This window comes from Condylura cristata, unplaced genomic scaffold, assembly GCF_000260355.1.
Source record: "Condylura cristata isolate star-nosed mole 26May11 unplaced genomic scaffold, ConCri1.0 scaffold00016, whole genome shotgun sequence".
Lineage (NCBI taxonomy): Eukaryota > Metazoa > Chordata > Mammalia > Eulipotyphla > Talpidae > Condylura > Condylura cristata.
Window position 1 is genome coordinate 31,571,958 of NW_004567117.1, and position 14,552 is coordinate 31,586,509.

The 14,552-nt window shown below is 37.1% G+C and overlaps 1 protein-coding gene across 1 annotated transcript in view; it reads right to left on the minus strand.

The window, feature by feature from the left end:
- DYM (dymeclin) overlaps window positions 1–14,552 on the minus strand; it is a 286,000-nt gene that overhangs the window by 224,210 nt on the left and 47,238 nt on the right. Inside the window, exon 6 of the mRNA XM_004684007.2 lies at window positions 9,384–9,456. Within this exon, the coding sequence (XP_004684064.1) occupies window positions 9,384–9,456 (73 nt within the window). The remainder of the gene's footprint in view (window positions 1–9,383; window positions 9,457–14,552) is intronic.

Sequence of the window (14,552 nt, forward strand, 5' to 3'; positions counted from 1 at the left end):
AACCTTAGATCAAATAAAAAGGAAATAAAATTTCAGCTGAGCAGAAATAAAAGGCATCAAGAAATCTTTGGTTACCATAAAAATTTAAACATGATTACCATGAAATACAGTAGCACGCTATATAATAAAAGCCAAAATCTGAACAGGAAAAGAATACAAGCTTCAAAAGAGTATCAAAATATTTATAGAACTTAATTACTCATGATAAGCCCAAAGTACCTAATATCTACTTAAAAGAATGCCCATTAAATAAAGATGACTTATTCCAGAACATGGCAAGCTTAAATTCCACCACATATTTTAAGGAATTATTGTTGATAGGAATATCTTTAAAACAAAATATACAAAACACAAAAGTCCATGCAATTGATCTTATTATATAATAACTCTCAATTCTACTCTGTATTCTCATGACTTTAATATTAGAAACACTGTCCATAAGATCCAGCAATTCCACTCCTAGGAAGCTGCCCAAAGAATGCAAAATCACTCAATGGAAAGGATATATGCACTGTTATGTTCATTGTAGCACTATATATAAAAGCCACATTAGGTAAACAACCCAAGTGCCTAAGGACAGATGAGTAGATTAAGATGTGGTATAGATGCACAATTTTTTATGAAAAGATTTTTTTTTAAAGCTATTTTAAAAAAAGATGAAATCTTGTCATTTGCAACATGGATGGAACAAGAATGGATCATTCTAAGTGAAACAAGATTTAGAAAGAGAAAAACAGGTATCAAATGGTCTCACTTGCATATGTGATACAGAAAAACAAAACAGAGGTCATACAACAAACCCTTGAAATCTATCACTAAAACTGAGGATACCAGGAGGGTGGAGGAGGGTGAAGAGCAATATGTGGAGGGGCCCAATGGACTGGGGTGAAGGACTATGGATGACTTGTTGGTAGGTGAGGCTGATGACCTATATTTAAAAAGGTGTGATCCACTGTCTCTGAATTAGATACAGTCCTCTAAAACAATATCACCTCAGTCAAAGATTTTTTTTAAGTACTGTATATTACACAACAACTTTCTTTAATGAAAATCTCCACAATGATTGCTTTAAATAATAATAACATAAAATTCAATTCTTATACTTGCCCTCTCTTGAATGAAAGACACACCTGGTGTTTCATATCATATTATGACTTGTTAATGATAATTTAGGTGCTCAACACCTACAGATTTTGCTTTACAATAACCATTTATTCCTACAGCCTAAGCCTGTTCAGGAAACCATACTATTAGTCAGCTGGCCTAACTTTTCAATTGGGTCAGGTCTTAGAGCCAAATCTTGTAAAACAGATACATAACTTAAAAGGTAGAGCCTATCTGGGGAGGTGACAACCTCCAGTAAGTTTGCTAGTGTGTTCATTCATTGCATCAGTAACAAAGAATCAACTGCAATCATTTCAATTTAATATCTAACTCCACATCCCAGCTGCAAAGGAAATTATTTTAGTTCATTTAAACGTAAAACTATGACTATTTATAAATACTAGATCTAACTACCTTGAGGAAAAAGTGTATATTTAGAACAGAGAATTACTCTCCTTTAAAATTTATTGAGCCAAACAAAATCGCCAGTGGGAGAACAGGAAAAATATTAATCCTTGAATCATCACAGATTTTGTAAAGCTCTAAGAATGTAGAGTGGAAGGATTGATGCTGGGAAATAGGGAAAGCCGACAGCACATAAGAAAACTGACTCACTACAACATTAAGCTGGAACCAAGGATCCCTCCTGTGTGCTTTCATAGTTCCATTTTAAAAAGTTTCATCTATTTATCATGTTGTACCCCAAGTGATATCATTCACCAAATATTCATAAAGAATGTACTCTCACTATGTCAGTATTAAAACAATCATTTTCAATATACAAAGATGATGCATTTATTTTTAAAATTACTGAATTCCTATTATGTAAAACAATGCAATAGAATAAGTCTATGAAAGAGGGAGTAGAAGAGTCTGGCCCATAGGATGCAATTACAGTGAAATCAGGCAAATAACATGAGAATATGAACTGTTTATATTTGAGACACAAAGATAACAGCAAAAAGTGGAGTAAAGATTTCACAAAGAAGATGGTATCTTAGCAGATAATAAAGAAAGGGATGGACATTAAAGCAAAAGAGGAAAAAAAAAGCATACAAAGACCTAAAGCTACCCAAAACGGCTTGATAGTTTTAAAGAAAAACAGAAAATTCCATTGCTGTTCAAAAATCACTTATATAGTGGGTGGGGGGAAAGTAGGGACCTAGGGACTGGTGTAGGAAAGAGATGACAACTGAATGAAAATGGAAAGTAGGCACATATTGTGACAACAAAGAGATTAAAACACAAAACAACAAACTATTAGAACAAATTAAAAATAGTTCAACCAGGTTGCTAGGTACAATACCAACTTTAAAAAATAAATAGTACTTCTCTTAGCCAACAATAGGTTATCAAAAACTAAGAACATTTACAAGAATAACTAAAAGAAAAACTATAAAACATTCACAAATGAACTTAGTTAAGAATTCAAAGGAAATCTAGGATGAAAATATTAAAACTCTAAAGAAAGGACACACAAATGATTCAACCCAAAATGACCTTAAAAGTCAACATGGTCATACAAAATTCTCATTCATCTTTTTTGGGAGCTTCATAAATTGACACTAAAATTTCTGTTAAAGAATAAACATCAAGTGGGGCCTCCCTTGCGGTACAAGGGGTGAAGCTATTGGCAGCCACAGGATCACAAGTTTGATCACTGACCAAGGAGTTAACCCACATGGCACAGCAGACCTCTCCTATTCTTGCCCCCTGCTCCCCTCTACAATATATTTCAGTAATCTGCCTGTTCTGTTCCCCACTCTGTCTCTAGTGAATCCAAAACGTTTAACACCTATGGCCTACATTCCAGTTCTTGTATGCACAAATAAATTTAAAAAATCAATCTTTATTAAAAAAAGAAAGAAAGAAGGAAAGAAAGGGTGAGTTATTTGGCGTTTTTATTCAATCTCAATAAACTTGTTATTTAAAACAAAAAAATGAGAAAACTCTAAGTGCTCTTGTATAACAACTGCAAGGAAAGATTGTTAACTAGAAAAAAGGGAAGTTCAAAATAATTTGTACAATGTCCTCCTTTGTGACTACATGGGAAAATAAGAGTCTATATTCATAACTGCATGTACATGCACAAAATTTTTCAGGAAAAGATACATAAGAAACTACAACAGTGGTTATGGAAGCGGGTGGAAAGATCTGGAAGATGGAAGACATGCAGGGGTGTAGAAGCACCTTCATGTATACTTTTGTATGTTTGGATTTTTTAATATTATATGTAATTCACCTGTTTGAAAATTAATCAAAAACTAAGACAAGATCAGTATGTATGCTGAAGTTGAACTTTTATCAATTAAATCTGATGACACTGAAGTAAAAACAAAAAAAAAAACCGAGTCACACTGTGGTGTTTTGCAGGAGTCACTGACCTAGGAGCTGCTTTGAGACTATTAAACTCACTGTTAACTTTAACAAATATCTCCTTTGGGTCTCAGGGCTTTTGGCTGTTTTTGTTTTTGTTTTTAACAATTATGCGAGATAAGATAAGCTCCAATGTCATTTCTTGCTATAATTTTCTCTAACTCTCAAAAAATGGTATTCAAGGTAATGCTAGATGCCAGTGAAAACACAATTTTTAATACATTAATTGGACGATCTTAAGTGCCAACTAATCAGGGAAAAAAGCCAGACAAGCCAACACTTAAAAGAAACCAAACTTCTACCATGCTGAGTGTGGTGGTTTTTAAAAGATGAAAAATGTTTTAAGCCAACAGATCTTTCTTGTTTTAATGTCCTTGTATAATCTTCAGAAGATTTTCATTACACAATCGCCAAAACAAAGTCAACTTTAAAAAGCCCAAGAGTTGCTTTGGCTGCCATATTATCCCAAGAACTTTCCACCATCTGGTTTGGAAATGTCCTAGAACAAACTACTGTTGGAGCAAGTTATTAATTTCATGTGAGGGGAAAAAAGACAGGCGCCATGACCTTGCACTGCTCTGCTAGGGCAGAATGGAACACTTGGATAAAGACAAAAGCCTTCGTGAAATGGGTGTTAGTGTTGGCAAAGGGCAAAGTCAACGAATACAGAGGAAAAAACATCCTCCTTTGACTTACTACTGGATAAGAAACCTGATGGTACTGTAAATGGAACATAAGTTTAGCAAAAACAACCGACAAGTTCAGAGGATTAAACCAAAATTTAGAGACATCAATGTCATGCCAACATGGAGATTCTAAAAGTAAAATATGAGGGAAAACTAAAAAGTGCTAGTCTCGTACACTGCAGATAACGGCAACACAGTGATGGGTAGTTTTAAGGTAACAAAATCAGAGACATGGCACAACTCTTCGTTTATAGCAGTCTTAGCAGTGAAACAAAGTGTCTGTAAAAAATCTGACTTATAGTTTCAAATCTGTCATTCCTTACTTTTAGCACCTCCTTTACCTATCAACTCCATCATATATAAGAAATAAGCATATCAGGGCTCCCTGGTGATGCAAGGGGTTAAGCTGTAGCACTCTGAAGCTATCTGTAGCCACTGCAGCATGAGTTCGATCCTTGGCCAGGGAGCTGACACACATGGCACAGCACAACTCCCATCTTGCCCACTGTCCCTCTCAGAAGTGTTTTTTAGTCAATCTGCCTGTTCTGCTCCCCATTCTGTCTTTGGTGAGTCATCTTCCCGCTCACCCCCAACATCCTGTACCTCTGGACTACACTCCAGCTCTTGTACACATAAATAAAATAAATGTTAATAAAATAAAATAATTGCATCAGCATCAAAAACTAGTTTGAAATATACAAGTGTAATTTGGATTATGACTGAAAAGAAGTGACTATAAAACAGTGACATAAAAAATTGAAAAGAAAAAAATCAAACACTTAACTGTTGGTGGAACTTAAATTTTCAGTTATTACATATTTTACTACATGTGAATTAATAAGGTAAGAAACTAACAAAGACATAAGTAGCAAACTTGCTTTTATAAGAGCAAAAAATCTCTGATGGCAGAGATTCAAATTCTTCAGGGCTAAAGAGTTACCTAAGAACCTACAAATTGACCTTAGAAAATTCACTGTTTTATACTTCAGGGATATCATATATTAAATGAAAAGGTTCCAACTGAACTAGATGTCTTCAGATGTCTGCTTTATGACCTTTGATCTATGATTTCCATTTTAAAGTGAAAAAACTAAGGCTGAAGTGACATCAGTAGTGAGCTGTTGTGCTAAGATTCACAGCCCTTCTTTAAAATTCAGAACTGTCTTTTTCTACTACGTAATACATGTGTCTTATTATTCTTGACAAAAACCAGTTAAACATTTATGAACAATCTGAGACATATCATATAATATCAACATTTTTGTGATACAGCTTATACTGTGGCCAGAAAATAGTCACTTTTTAAATAATGTCTATAAGACACCTAGTGTTTTATAGTAAAGGAATTGAGCCACTACATTTGCAACTGAATATTCCTTAGCACAATAACAGGTAGCATGAAAAGTAGCGATGAGTGTAAAGATAGAAAATAAAGCATGATAAAATGACAGACTGAGAGGGTGAGAGCAGATGTTTTCATGAAGCAGACCTTTGGGCAGAAGAAATATGAAGGTCAGTATATGCACCAGAAAGATATATAAGGGAAGATAGTCAAGGCAGAAAAAGTAGAAAAGGCAAAGGCCCTGGAGACAGGATACCAGTAGAGCTGAAGCAAAATGAGAGGAATAGATAAGGTCAGCAGGTAGTATCAGACCTCTGCACTGGAGAAGTCACACTAGTCAAATACATACTCCCCAGTAAAAGGCATTAATTGCCTAATCAACTGTGAATATCTCATCTTTATCAATATATAACTTATGGGGAAAAAAAAAAGTAGATCAGGATTCTTAAACTGTAAGTGAAAAATTTGCAAATCAGAGCCAGGCTGAGAATTCAGGAGTCCCAGTCTTCAAGTTCTCAAGCTAATCAAGGAGAACGCATAAATGGATCTCAGAGAAAGAGACCATATGTTAGGCCTGGGGCAACGGAAAGGCTCACTTTGAGCAGATTTCACATGGCCCAGTCCAGGGTAGTAGCAGGAGAGAAAAATGGTAGGGCCTGCTCTTAACAATGGTATCACCATATGAAGTCAACAAGATAACTGACTGAAACAGTAACAACGAAACCACATAAAAAGAAAGTCAAAGAAGGAAACCCAGTTCAAGCTCTCAAGATAACTCCTATTTCACAATAAAATATCACAATCAGTCCCTAAAACATAGGTATTGGGCCCCTGCAACAGAAATGTTTGTGCTGGTAAGACCCCAGCTAAGCTGCACCAGTCGGTGAAGTCACCTGGGCTCTCACTCAGCTTGTACAGGAAAGTGTAAAGAACCCACAGAATCAACACAGTGTCACAAACCATCAGCACTGTGCTTCCAGCTCTGGCCTGCCCAATTGTGTTCTTTCTATTGCCAGTGTCTGAGGAAAATCCCTTTATCTACTATGTTGCTTTTCCATTTGCTTCCTTGAGATCACACAGAAGAATGAAAGACAAGGTTTCACTTTTGAAGATTTATTTCAATACTAGTGGAATCAATCCCACATACACTGAAAAGGCTCAATTCATGAATCCATGATGACTAAATCTTTATTTCTAACATATAAATGCTGAAAGGAATACAGTTAAGAAAGGATTCCTGGAAGATTTTAATCTGACCTGGAAGATTACTATCTCAGAGGATTAATATATTATCAAGAAATTCAATCTATCTGAGAAGCAGTATCCTTAAAAGTCAATCTTCTTTACAAATGAATCAGAACAAATTCTGGGATTTTCTCTAAACAACTACAGTTTATCCTACTAAAAATAATGTACACTTAAAACTTGTTTATAGATTTCTAAATATCTATACTGTTGATAATCACTTGCTTTCAATATCAATACAATGATTTCACAGCCTTGTAAGAAATGTTTGAGCTAGTTTTGAATTGCCCACAGTGGCTACTGAAATTAGATTCCTCTCGCTGTTCACCTGTGGGTGCCGCACTGGCTTGCCAGCATGAAAAGTGGCAAGTTTACAGTGAGGCTGATGATAGACAGGTGTGATAACACGACTAGTTTTTGATATTAATATTCCCCCTTCCATTGTAAGCTGATCCTAACCCTGCGCTGTTATAGCAGATAAAACACTGGAAGAGTAGTTTGGGTTCACATAGAAACCGTTACCAAGACAAACCTTCTTGTGGGATGGAGTTCCAAGAACATTAAATCATAAGAAATTGTTTCAGCAGCTGGTTAAAGCTGAGTATACATAATACAAGACATCTGGTTGTCTGTGCATTTTCAGTTCATTTAAAAAGTATAAACACATTAAAATACTGAAATGTTTGATATATTACAACACTGTCTGCTTGCTTCTCCAGAGTGTTTGAGAAGCTGGCCTATTCATTGTGTTCAGGGTTTATTTTCTACCTAAAGGGATTTACTATTTCCACTCTCAATCACCCAGAAATTTAGATATATACTAAATTGGTGCTATCTGGTTATGACATGACTGTAATAGAGATGGTATTATTTTAAAAATTAAATCAGCAACACATGAAGCACCTACAAATCATGACAAATAAACAGAACACAATAAAGGTGCTTCTCTTCCCAAGGTTGGCCGATGTGTGTCAGAAACCTAACCTCAGTAGCTTAACCAAATTAAATGGTTCACTTTGTCATGTAAGAAGAAAATGAAAGATAAATGAGCCAGAACAGGTCTAACAACTCCAAAACAACATCAGTCCCATACTGATGGGCGACAGTTCCTTGCATGTGGCACCTGTCATTGTAATTTTAAGATGGCCTGAGCACTGCCTCCACATTCCAGGAAGAAAAAGGCGAAGGACAAAATGCGAAAGGCACACGCTCTGTACGCTCACGTCTTCTTACACACACCAGGCCCAAAATAAAGCACGGGGGCACACTCACTTCCCAGGTGCCTGAGGACTAAGTTAGGCGCGTGCTGCCACCCAAAACTTTGGAGAGCTGTTACAAGGCAGGCATGCAAGGAAGTCAGGCATGCAAATGCTGACTGTCAGAGTCAACTTACATGGAAATTCTTCTTCTGCCCCCTTCACCGACCAGTGATTCCTGGGTTGTCTCAGCCGTAACTTCAAGTTACACCTCATTAGACCAAATCATAACGAGGTTTGGTGTTCTCATTTCTCAATCTGCATTACAACTCTGTTGTGTACTTAGGCTTATGAGCACAACAGAGGTCAGGAGCCCTTTTTCACACAAACACCTGTTCTTCCTTTTGGGGTCACAGAAAAGTAGCCTATTTCCATTGATGTCCCATTTGGATTGAGATTCTGCGATAATAAATCTTAAAGACCACTTCTATATTTCAAAAGTAATTCCTTTAAAATATACATCCTCAACAAAGGTGGCATCACCCCCAAGGGAGTTAGAAACTGGTTCTTCAGGGGTGAAACGTGTACAGGTCATATTACAATGAGCCCGCCATAGTGCCACAGTGCAGACACTGTGGGTATGGAATATTTAAATTTCAAAGTAGGGAAAAGCAATTAAGGAAAAAATGCCTTTAAAGGCTCCGAGAGAGAGTTTTAAAGAGAAGTTCAGAATAACTACTTTAAAGTAACAAACACTTGAATCATGTAGGACGTGCACATGCTGTAATGTTAGGACACCAGCTATAGTCATGTAAACACATAAAGTTCTAGGGATGAAGGAGGAAAGGAGACTGATGTTTGATGACTTTAGTACAGAAGCTAAACGATGCCAAAGTAGAATTTTCTATGAATCTCTCAGCTCTCGGTGCCAATGTGGTCGATGCAACTCAAAAGGCTTAGCCACCACACAGCAGCAAACAGAGCAAGCACGAACAGAAAGACAGGCCTCATGTGGACTGAGGTTGACTGACAGAGCTTCACCCAAAAGCTTAGCTGGAAAATATTCTCCAACTGACCATACACCTAGCTTCAAGAAAGACTAGAAATGGACACTTGACCTCTGCAAAGACAGAAATAAAGTCAGAAATTAAGAAAGAAGGGAAGTACAAACAATGGGTAGACAATTAGCTGTGTCTATCAAATAAGGGTCAGATTGAAATTGCTGCTCTCATAAATCTTTCTTTATAGAAATCTACGGTATCTTATGGCAGAGATTACTCTAATTTGTTGCCAACCATATGCTTAATAATCCATGAAAGTTTATTTTCCTCTCATCAATACACAAAAGTACCCCAAAACCCACAAACTCTCTTCTTGAGCAACCACCATCTACAATATACAAGGAAAACAAACCCTGACTTAGCCAGAACTTACAAGAGTGGAGTGTCGGTAATTAACTGCATCAAACAGCAGAGTAATTCTTCCAAAAGATCTTCTGAATCTGAACCTGTAGGAGTTCAAAACATAAAGAGTTTGTTAATAAAGTATTAAATAGAATTATCACTGTGTAAAAGTTCAGTTTTCAATTCCAAGAATAAGGTATCACATAAAGACTCTAATGCTGACCCTGAAAAAAATATAAATCATGAACCAAGTTAGCATCTCTGATGATCTTTACCTAGCAAAGGAATTTAGAACACCAGTCTAAAGTCTAATTACATAGACTTTAAAACTTGGAAGTTATGACTCCTGTGCACAGTAACTTTCAGGTATTCATATTGCATGATGTTTCTTCAAATGAAATTATAAAATCAAATTTATAACATAAATTAAAAACCAAGCTACTTTAGGTCTTTTGTTTAATCACGAGTGCCTGTATGCCCTCCCCCAATAAATATTTGACTTTACTCTTGACCTCTGTGATGGGCCTCAAAGCACCTTCTCTGAACTGTAGGGTCCCAGAGATCACCGAAAAACTGAAACCCTCTATGAAGCCCACTGCCACTTTAAAGTGGCAAAGATAAAAAGACTTTCTTGAGTCACAAAACAAGTTTTGATAGTAGGTTGCAAATTACCATCTAATGGTAATTAGATGGTAAACAGCTCTATGTGGCCTACTAATTTAAGTCCCTCAAAACCCTGTGTGACGTCTGACCCTCCACACTACTGAAACCTATTCCTTCATGAAATTATTTCTTCACTCAGTTCCTATGACCCCCCTTATTTCTAAATTACGACTTTTTCTGTTCTACCCCTGTAACCATGTCCTCAGAATACCTTTCAACTACTGATGTGTTCTTATAGTTCTACCAGTCGTTTTCTTTTATTTTTTTTCTCACTCCCTTATGTTCCCCTTCATCATCACTTTATATGCTGGTGTTTCTGAAACCTACAGTTTTCTTCTTGGCCTCTCAGCTGAATGCTCTTATCTTTATACCCAATTGGCTATCTCCATCTAGGTGTGTAACCAGTATCTCAACTCAACCTGTTTTTAAAAATTCACTTACTTTTATTTTATTTACTTTTTGGTGACTGCATCAGAAAACCCAAGTCCTAAACCCAAACACTCTTACTTACCCAGTCTCTAGGTCCTCTCAGTCACACAGTTCACCTTTTTAATTAACTTGTTTCTTCCCTTTCTCCATCATGCCTTCATTCATTATTTCATCATCTCAGTTCCATTAAACAAGTTCATTAAATGAAAATTTACTCCTCAATTTCTTTAAACCTTCCTAACTAGTATTCCTACCTATACTTTCCTTCTCTCCTATCCAAACTTCAGATTACTATCAGAGGGAGCTAATCAAATGCCACCCTTTCATTCTCCTGGCTTAGATCTCTCCAATTGAGTCAGGGAGAAACAAATATCTCCAACTTCCAAAGCACAATATGCCGGACCCTTCAGTAAATACAGCCTTTCTTTCTACCTTTAATTCCCCACATTACTTCCTCCACAATTTCATTCCAATAGGACCAAGCTAACTGTTACACTACAGTGTAGCCTCTTCAATGACACTATCTTCCACAAATGCCCTCCAAGAATCCGGAATTTTTTTTTTTAAGATTTATGTATTTATGCATACAGAACTGGGGTACAGGCCAGAGGTACAGGGGCAGTGAGAGGATTCACCAGAGACAAAGTGAGGAGCAGAACAGGCAGATCGGCAAAGTACACTGCTGAGGGGAACAGTGGGTGGGCCAGGAGAGGTCTGCCACACCATGTGGGGTCACCTCCGGGCCGGGATCGAACTCATACTGAAACAGCTGCAGCTAGCTTGCAGTGCTGCACTCCAACCCATTGTGCCACCGGGGAAGGTCCGAATCCAGAATTCTTAAAGCCAACTTTCCCACAGCTGAACCTTCCTCAGTTTTCATCTCCTCCACAAAAGCCAACTCTCTTCCTCACCCTGAATTAACACAACCATCTACAACAGCATCTATGTCTTGTGCATATACCTTTCATTGCATGTGTTGGTTATATTAGGCTGTAACTTCTGACTACCTACAGGCAGATTCTGTACTTCTTGAAAGTGATTACTGATAAGTGGTTGGCACATAATGTACAATCAATACCTGTCTGCTGACTGAACCCACGTATCTATAAATCTAGTGGCTGTTGGAACCACTTGAACAAAACAAAGTTTAGCAATTCTTTTTCCTATATCACCTGGTATTCACAAAATATAAAGAAATTCCTTCCTGCTTTGCCATAAATAGATCTGGCACAAAATCCCTCTAAGAGGAGAGTGTAAAGCTTGAAAAAAATATTAAACCACATTGAACATACTAACCGATGCTAAAAAGAATATGCAGCAAGAATCAAGTTCAATAATCACATTAAATCTCACTCCAGAAACAGTAACCTTGGCTCAACTAGTGAAGAAAATAAAACAAGAAAGTAATATTTGTCTCTGATGCTCTAAGGGAGTAGATCTAACTCCTTCCTAGTAACTAAACTATCTAAAATAAGCCAAGTGAGTTACCACCTATTCCAACAAGTGAATTTCCCGGCATAAAAATATACTCAATACCTGTTTGCTGACTATTATTCCTTGGCTCGTCCTATAGAATCAGTGACCCAGATCCAAATAACATTTAAAGTCATTCATTGAGATCAAATGAGTTGGCCAGTTTATAATAACATAGTCAACAGCCAGTGGAGTTTTTATATTACAGAAGGTTAGGCAACAAGTGCTCAAGACCCACAGATTACTTTTTCCTTTAAGGGGTAAACATGTCTCATTTTCATACCTTCAAATGATCATGAAGATTCTCCACCCTTGTACCTTCCAAATCATGACCTCAGCAAAGTTTACATCAGGGCCAATGAAGAGAGATAGTGACAATTTTTTTTTAATCGACTTAATATAGATGACCATGATAATAAACACATTTCATAAAAGTTAACGATAACAGTTCAAGGCCAAAACTTTAAGAAGACAAAAAATAAGCTACTTCCAGTTGAAATCTCTGACGATTTACATTTGCTAAAAACAAACAAATCTGGCAACATATTCTTATTTCTGGATTAATATATAAAAACAAGTAACTACATATCAAGGAAAGTGAGATTTGACTGCTGACCAGGTAATATTAAGCAAGTCACTCATACTAAATTCTTTTCCAAGAGCGTTTATATCATTCAGCTTTCATATGAGGCCAAAATCTTCCCTAGTGCCAATAAAAACAAGTATATATAAACCCATCTGCCAAAATTTAGTAATACACTCATGCATTTATCACAGGGAAGAGAATCTTAAAAGTCCTTGAAATCTGCAGGTCAATGACACAGTAAATTGAGCTTCTTTGAGCAAAGACTCTGCAGAGATTCAGAGTATTTATTATACTGTGAAGTTTTACAACCTAGAGTTCTTAATCTGTTAAAGAGTTTTAAATTGCCTCTATAGCTCCATTCAAATATTTTAAGATTTTAAATCTCTGCTTCTGTGAAGTAATGTTAACAGCTAACATTTGCTGAGAACTCTGTAGTTTAAGAGGCAACACTCTAAGCATTTCCTCCTCTTTGCCTTTCTTTAGTCTTGACAATAACTCTTAAGGATACGTGCAATTATCACCATCATTTACTAGGCGAAGAACCATGGTTCAGAACAGGTAGTGTGCTTACAGTAAGTCACAGAACCTGGATACATACACAACCCCAGATTATTTTAAAGCCTACTCCCATACAAAGTTGGAAAAAATTCAATCAACCAGCCCCCATGTTCCACTGAAGACCTAAAAACAAACTCCTGGCAGCACTATGAGCCATGTTAAAGGTGAGATAAAAAAAAATACCATATATTAGTTTAAACTCCATTGTATAATGCAATATATTTATCAATACATACTTGAAGAATCTGACATAATATTCAATCTACATAATATAAAAATAATCTCTAATGAACTAACACGCACCATTATTATGAGTATTATGCCCTGAGAGCCCTCCCTGGTAGTGCAAGGGTTAAGCCACACAGCACTATGAAGCTATCTGTAACCACTGCAGCACTAATTCCATCCCAGTGGACAAGAAGGTGACCCACATGGCACAGCAGACCTCTCCTATCTAGCCCACCACACCCCTCAGCAGTACATTTCAGTAGATTTGCCTGCACTGTATCTGGTGAATCTTCTCTCTACTCCCTCCCCCACCAAATCTGGCCTACACTCCAGCTCTTGTATGCATAAATGAATAATTCTTTCCCCCAAAAAATAAATAAAGTCACTGATACTCCATCCCTAAACGTGCCGTTCTCCTACTTTAAAACATTAAACCCACATCTCAGATCCCTATTAACAGCACCAGAGAAAGGCACAAAGAAAGAAAAAACAACATTTGTGGTCCCTGACAGCTCTAATAATCCATCCCTGAAACTAAGCTGCAGCCCCAGTTAGTTTCTTCTATTTAGGCACCGGTTCAGTTTCATGTGATAAAATGCCATTCTCTCATTTTGGTCAAAGGGAGAGTGAGAGATAAACACTATCATCATCAAATGTCTTCCATCAGAGTAGGAGGAAAGGAAGAAAAGAAGGGAAAAGAATAGGGGAGGGAAGCACTAGAGAAGTATAGAACCACCTAATGATAGAAAACAAAGAAACAGCCCCAGAGGGAAACACATAGGCCACTTAAGTAAGGTTACATGTAGTTAGTAAAAGACCCAAGAGAATCGTCAGTTTCCTTTGCATTTAAAGTCAAGTTCCCATTCACTCAATGCTGTCCAGTGCCACACTGCACAAAATCCAAGTACTAAACACTTAAGAATTAAGATAGCTATACTCTAAAAATAGGTTGATAGTATGCCTGAAAAGTTCAAAGCAACCCACTCTCTCTGGTGAATCCTCTCACCTACCCAGCACCTCTGGCTTACACCCCAGTTCTTGTATGCAAAAAATTGACTTCTTTAAAATGAAAAACAAAGAGCTAGATTATATTCACTATACATTTATATTAAAAAATCCATGGTAGGCCCTCCCTGGTGGTGCAGTGGGTTAAAGCACAGCATTGAGAATCTAAAGCCGCTTCTGCATGAGTTCGATTCCCGCCTGCCCTGGAGGTGACCACATGGTGTGGCAGACCTCTCCTGACCCGCCCGCTGCTCCCCT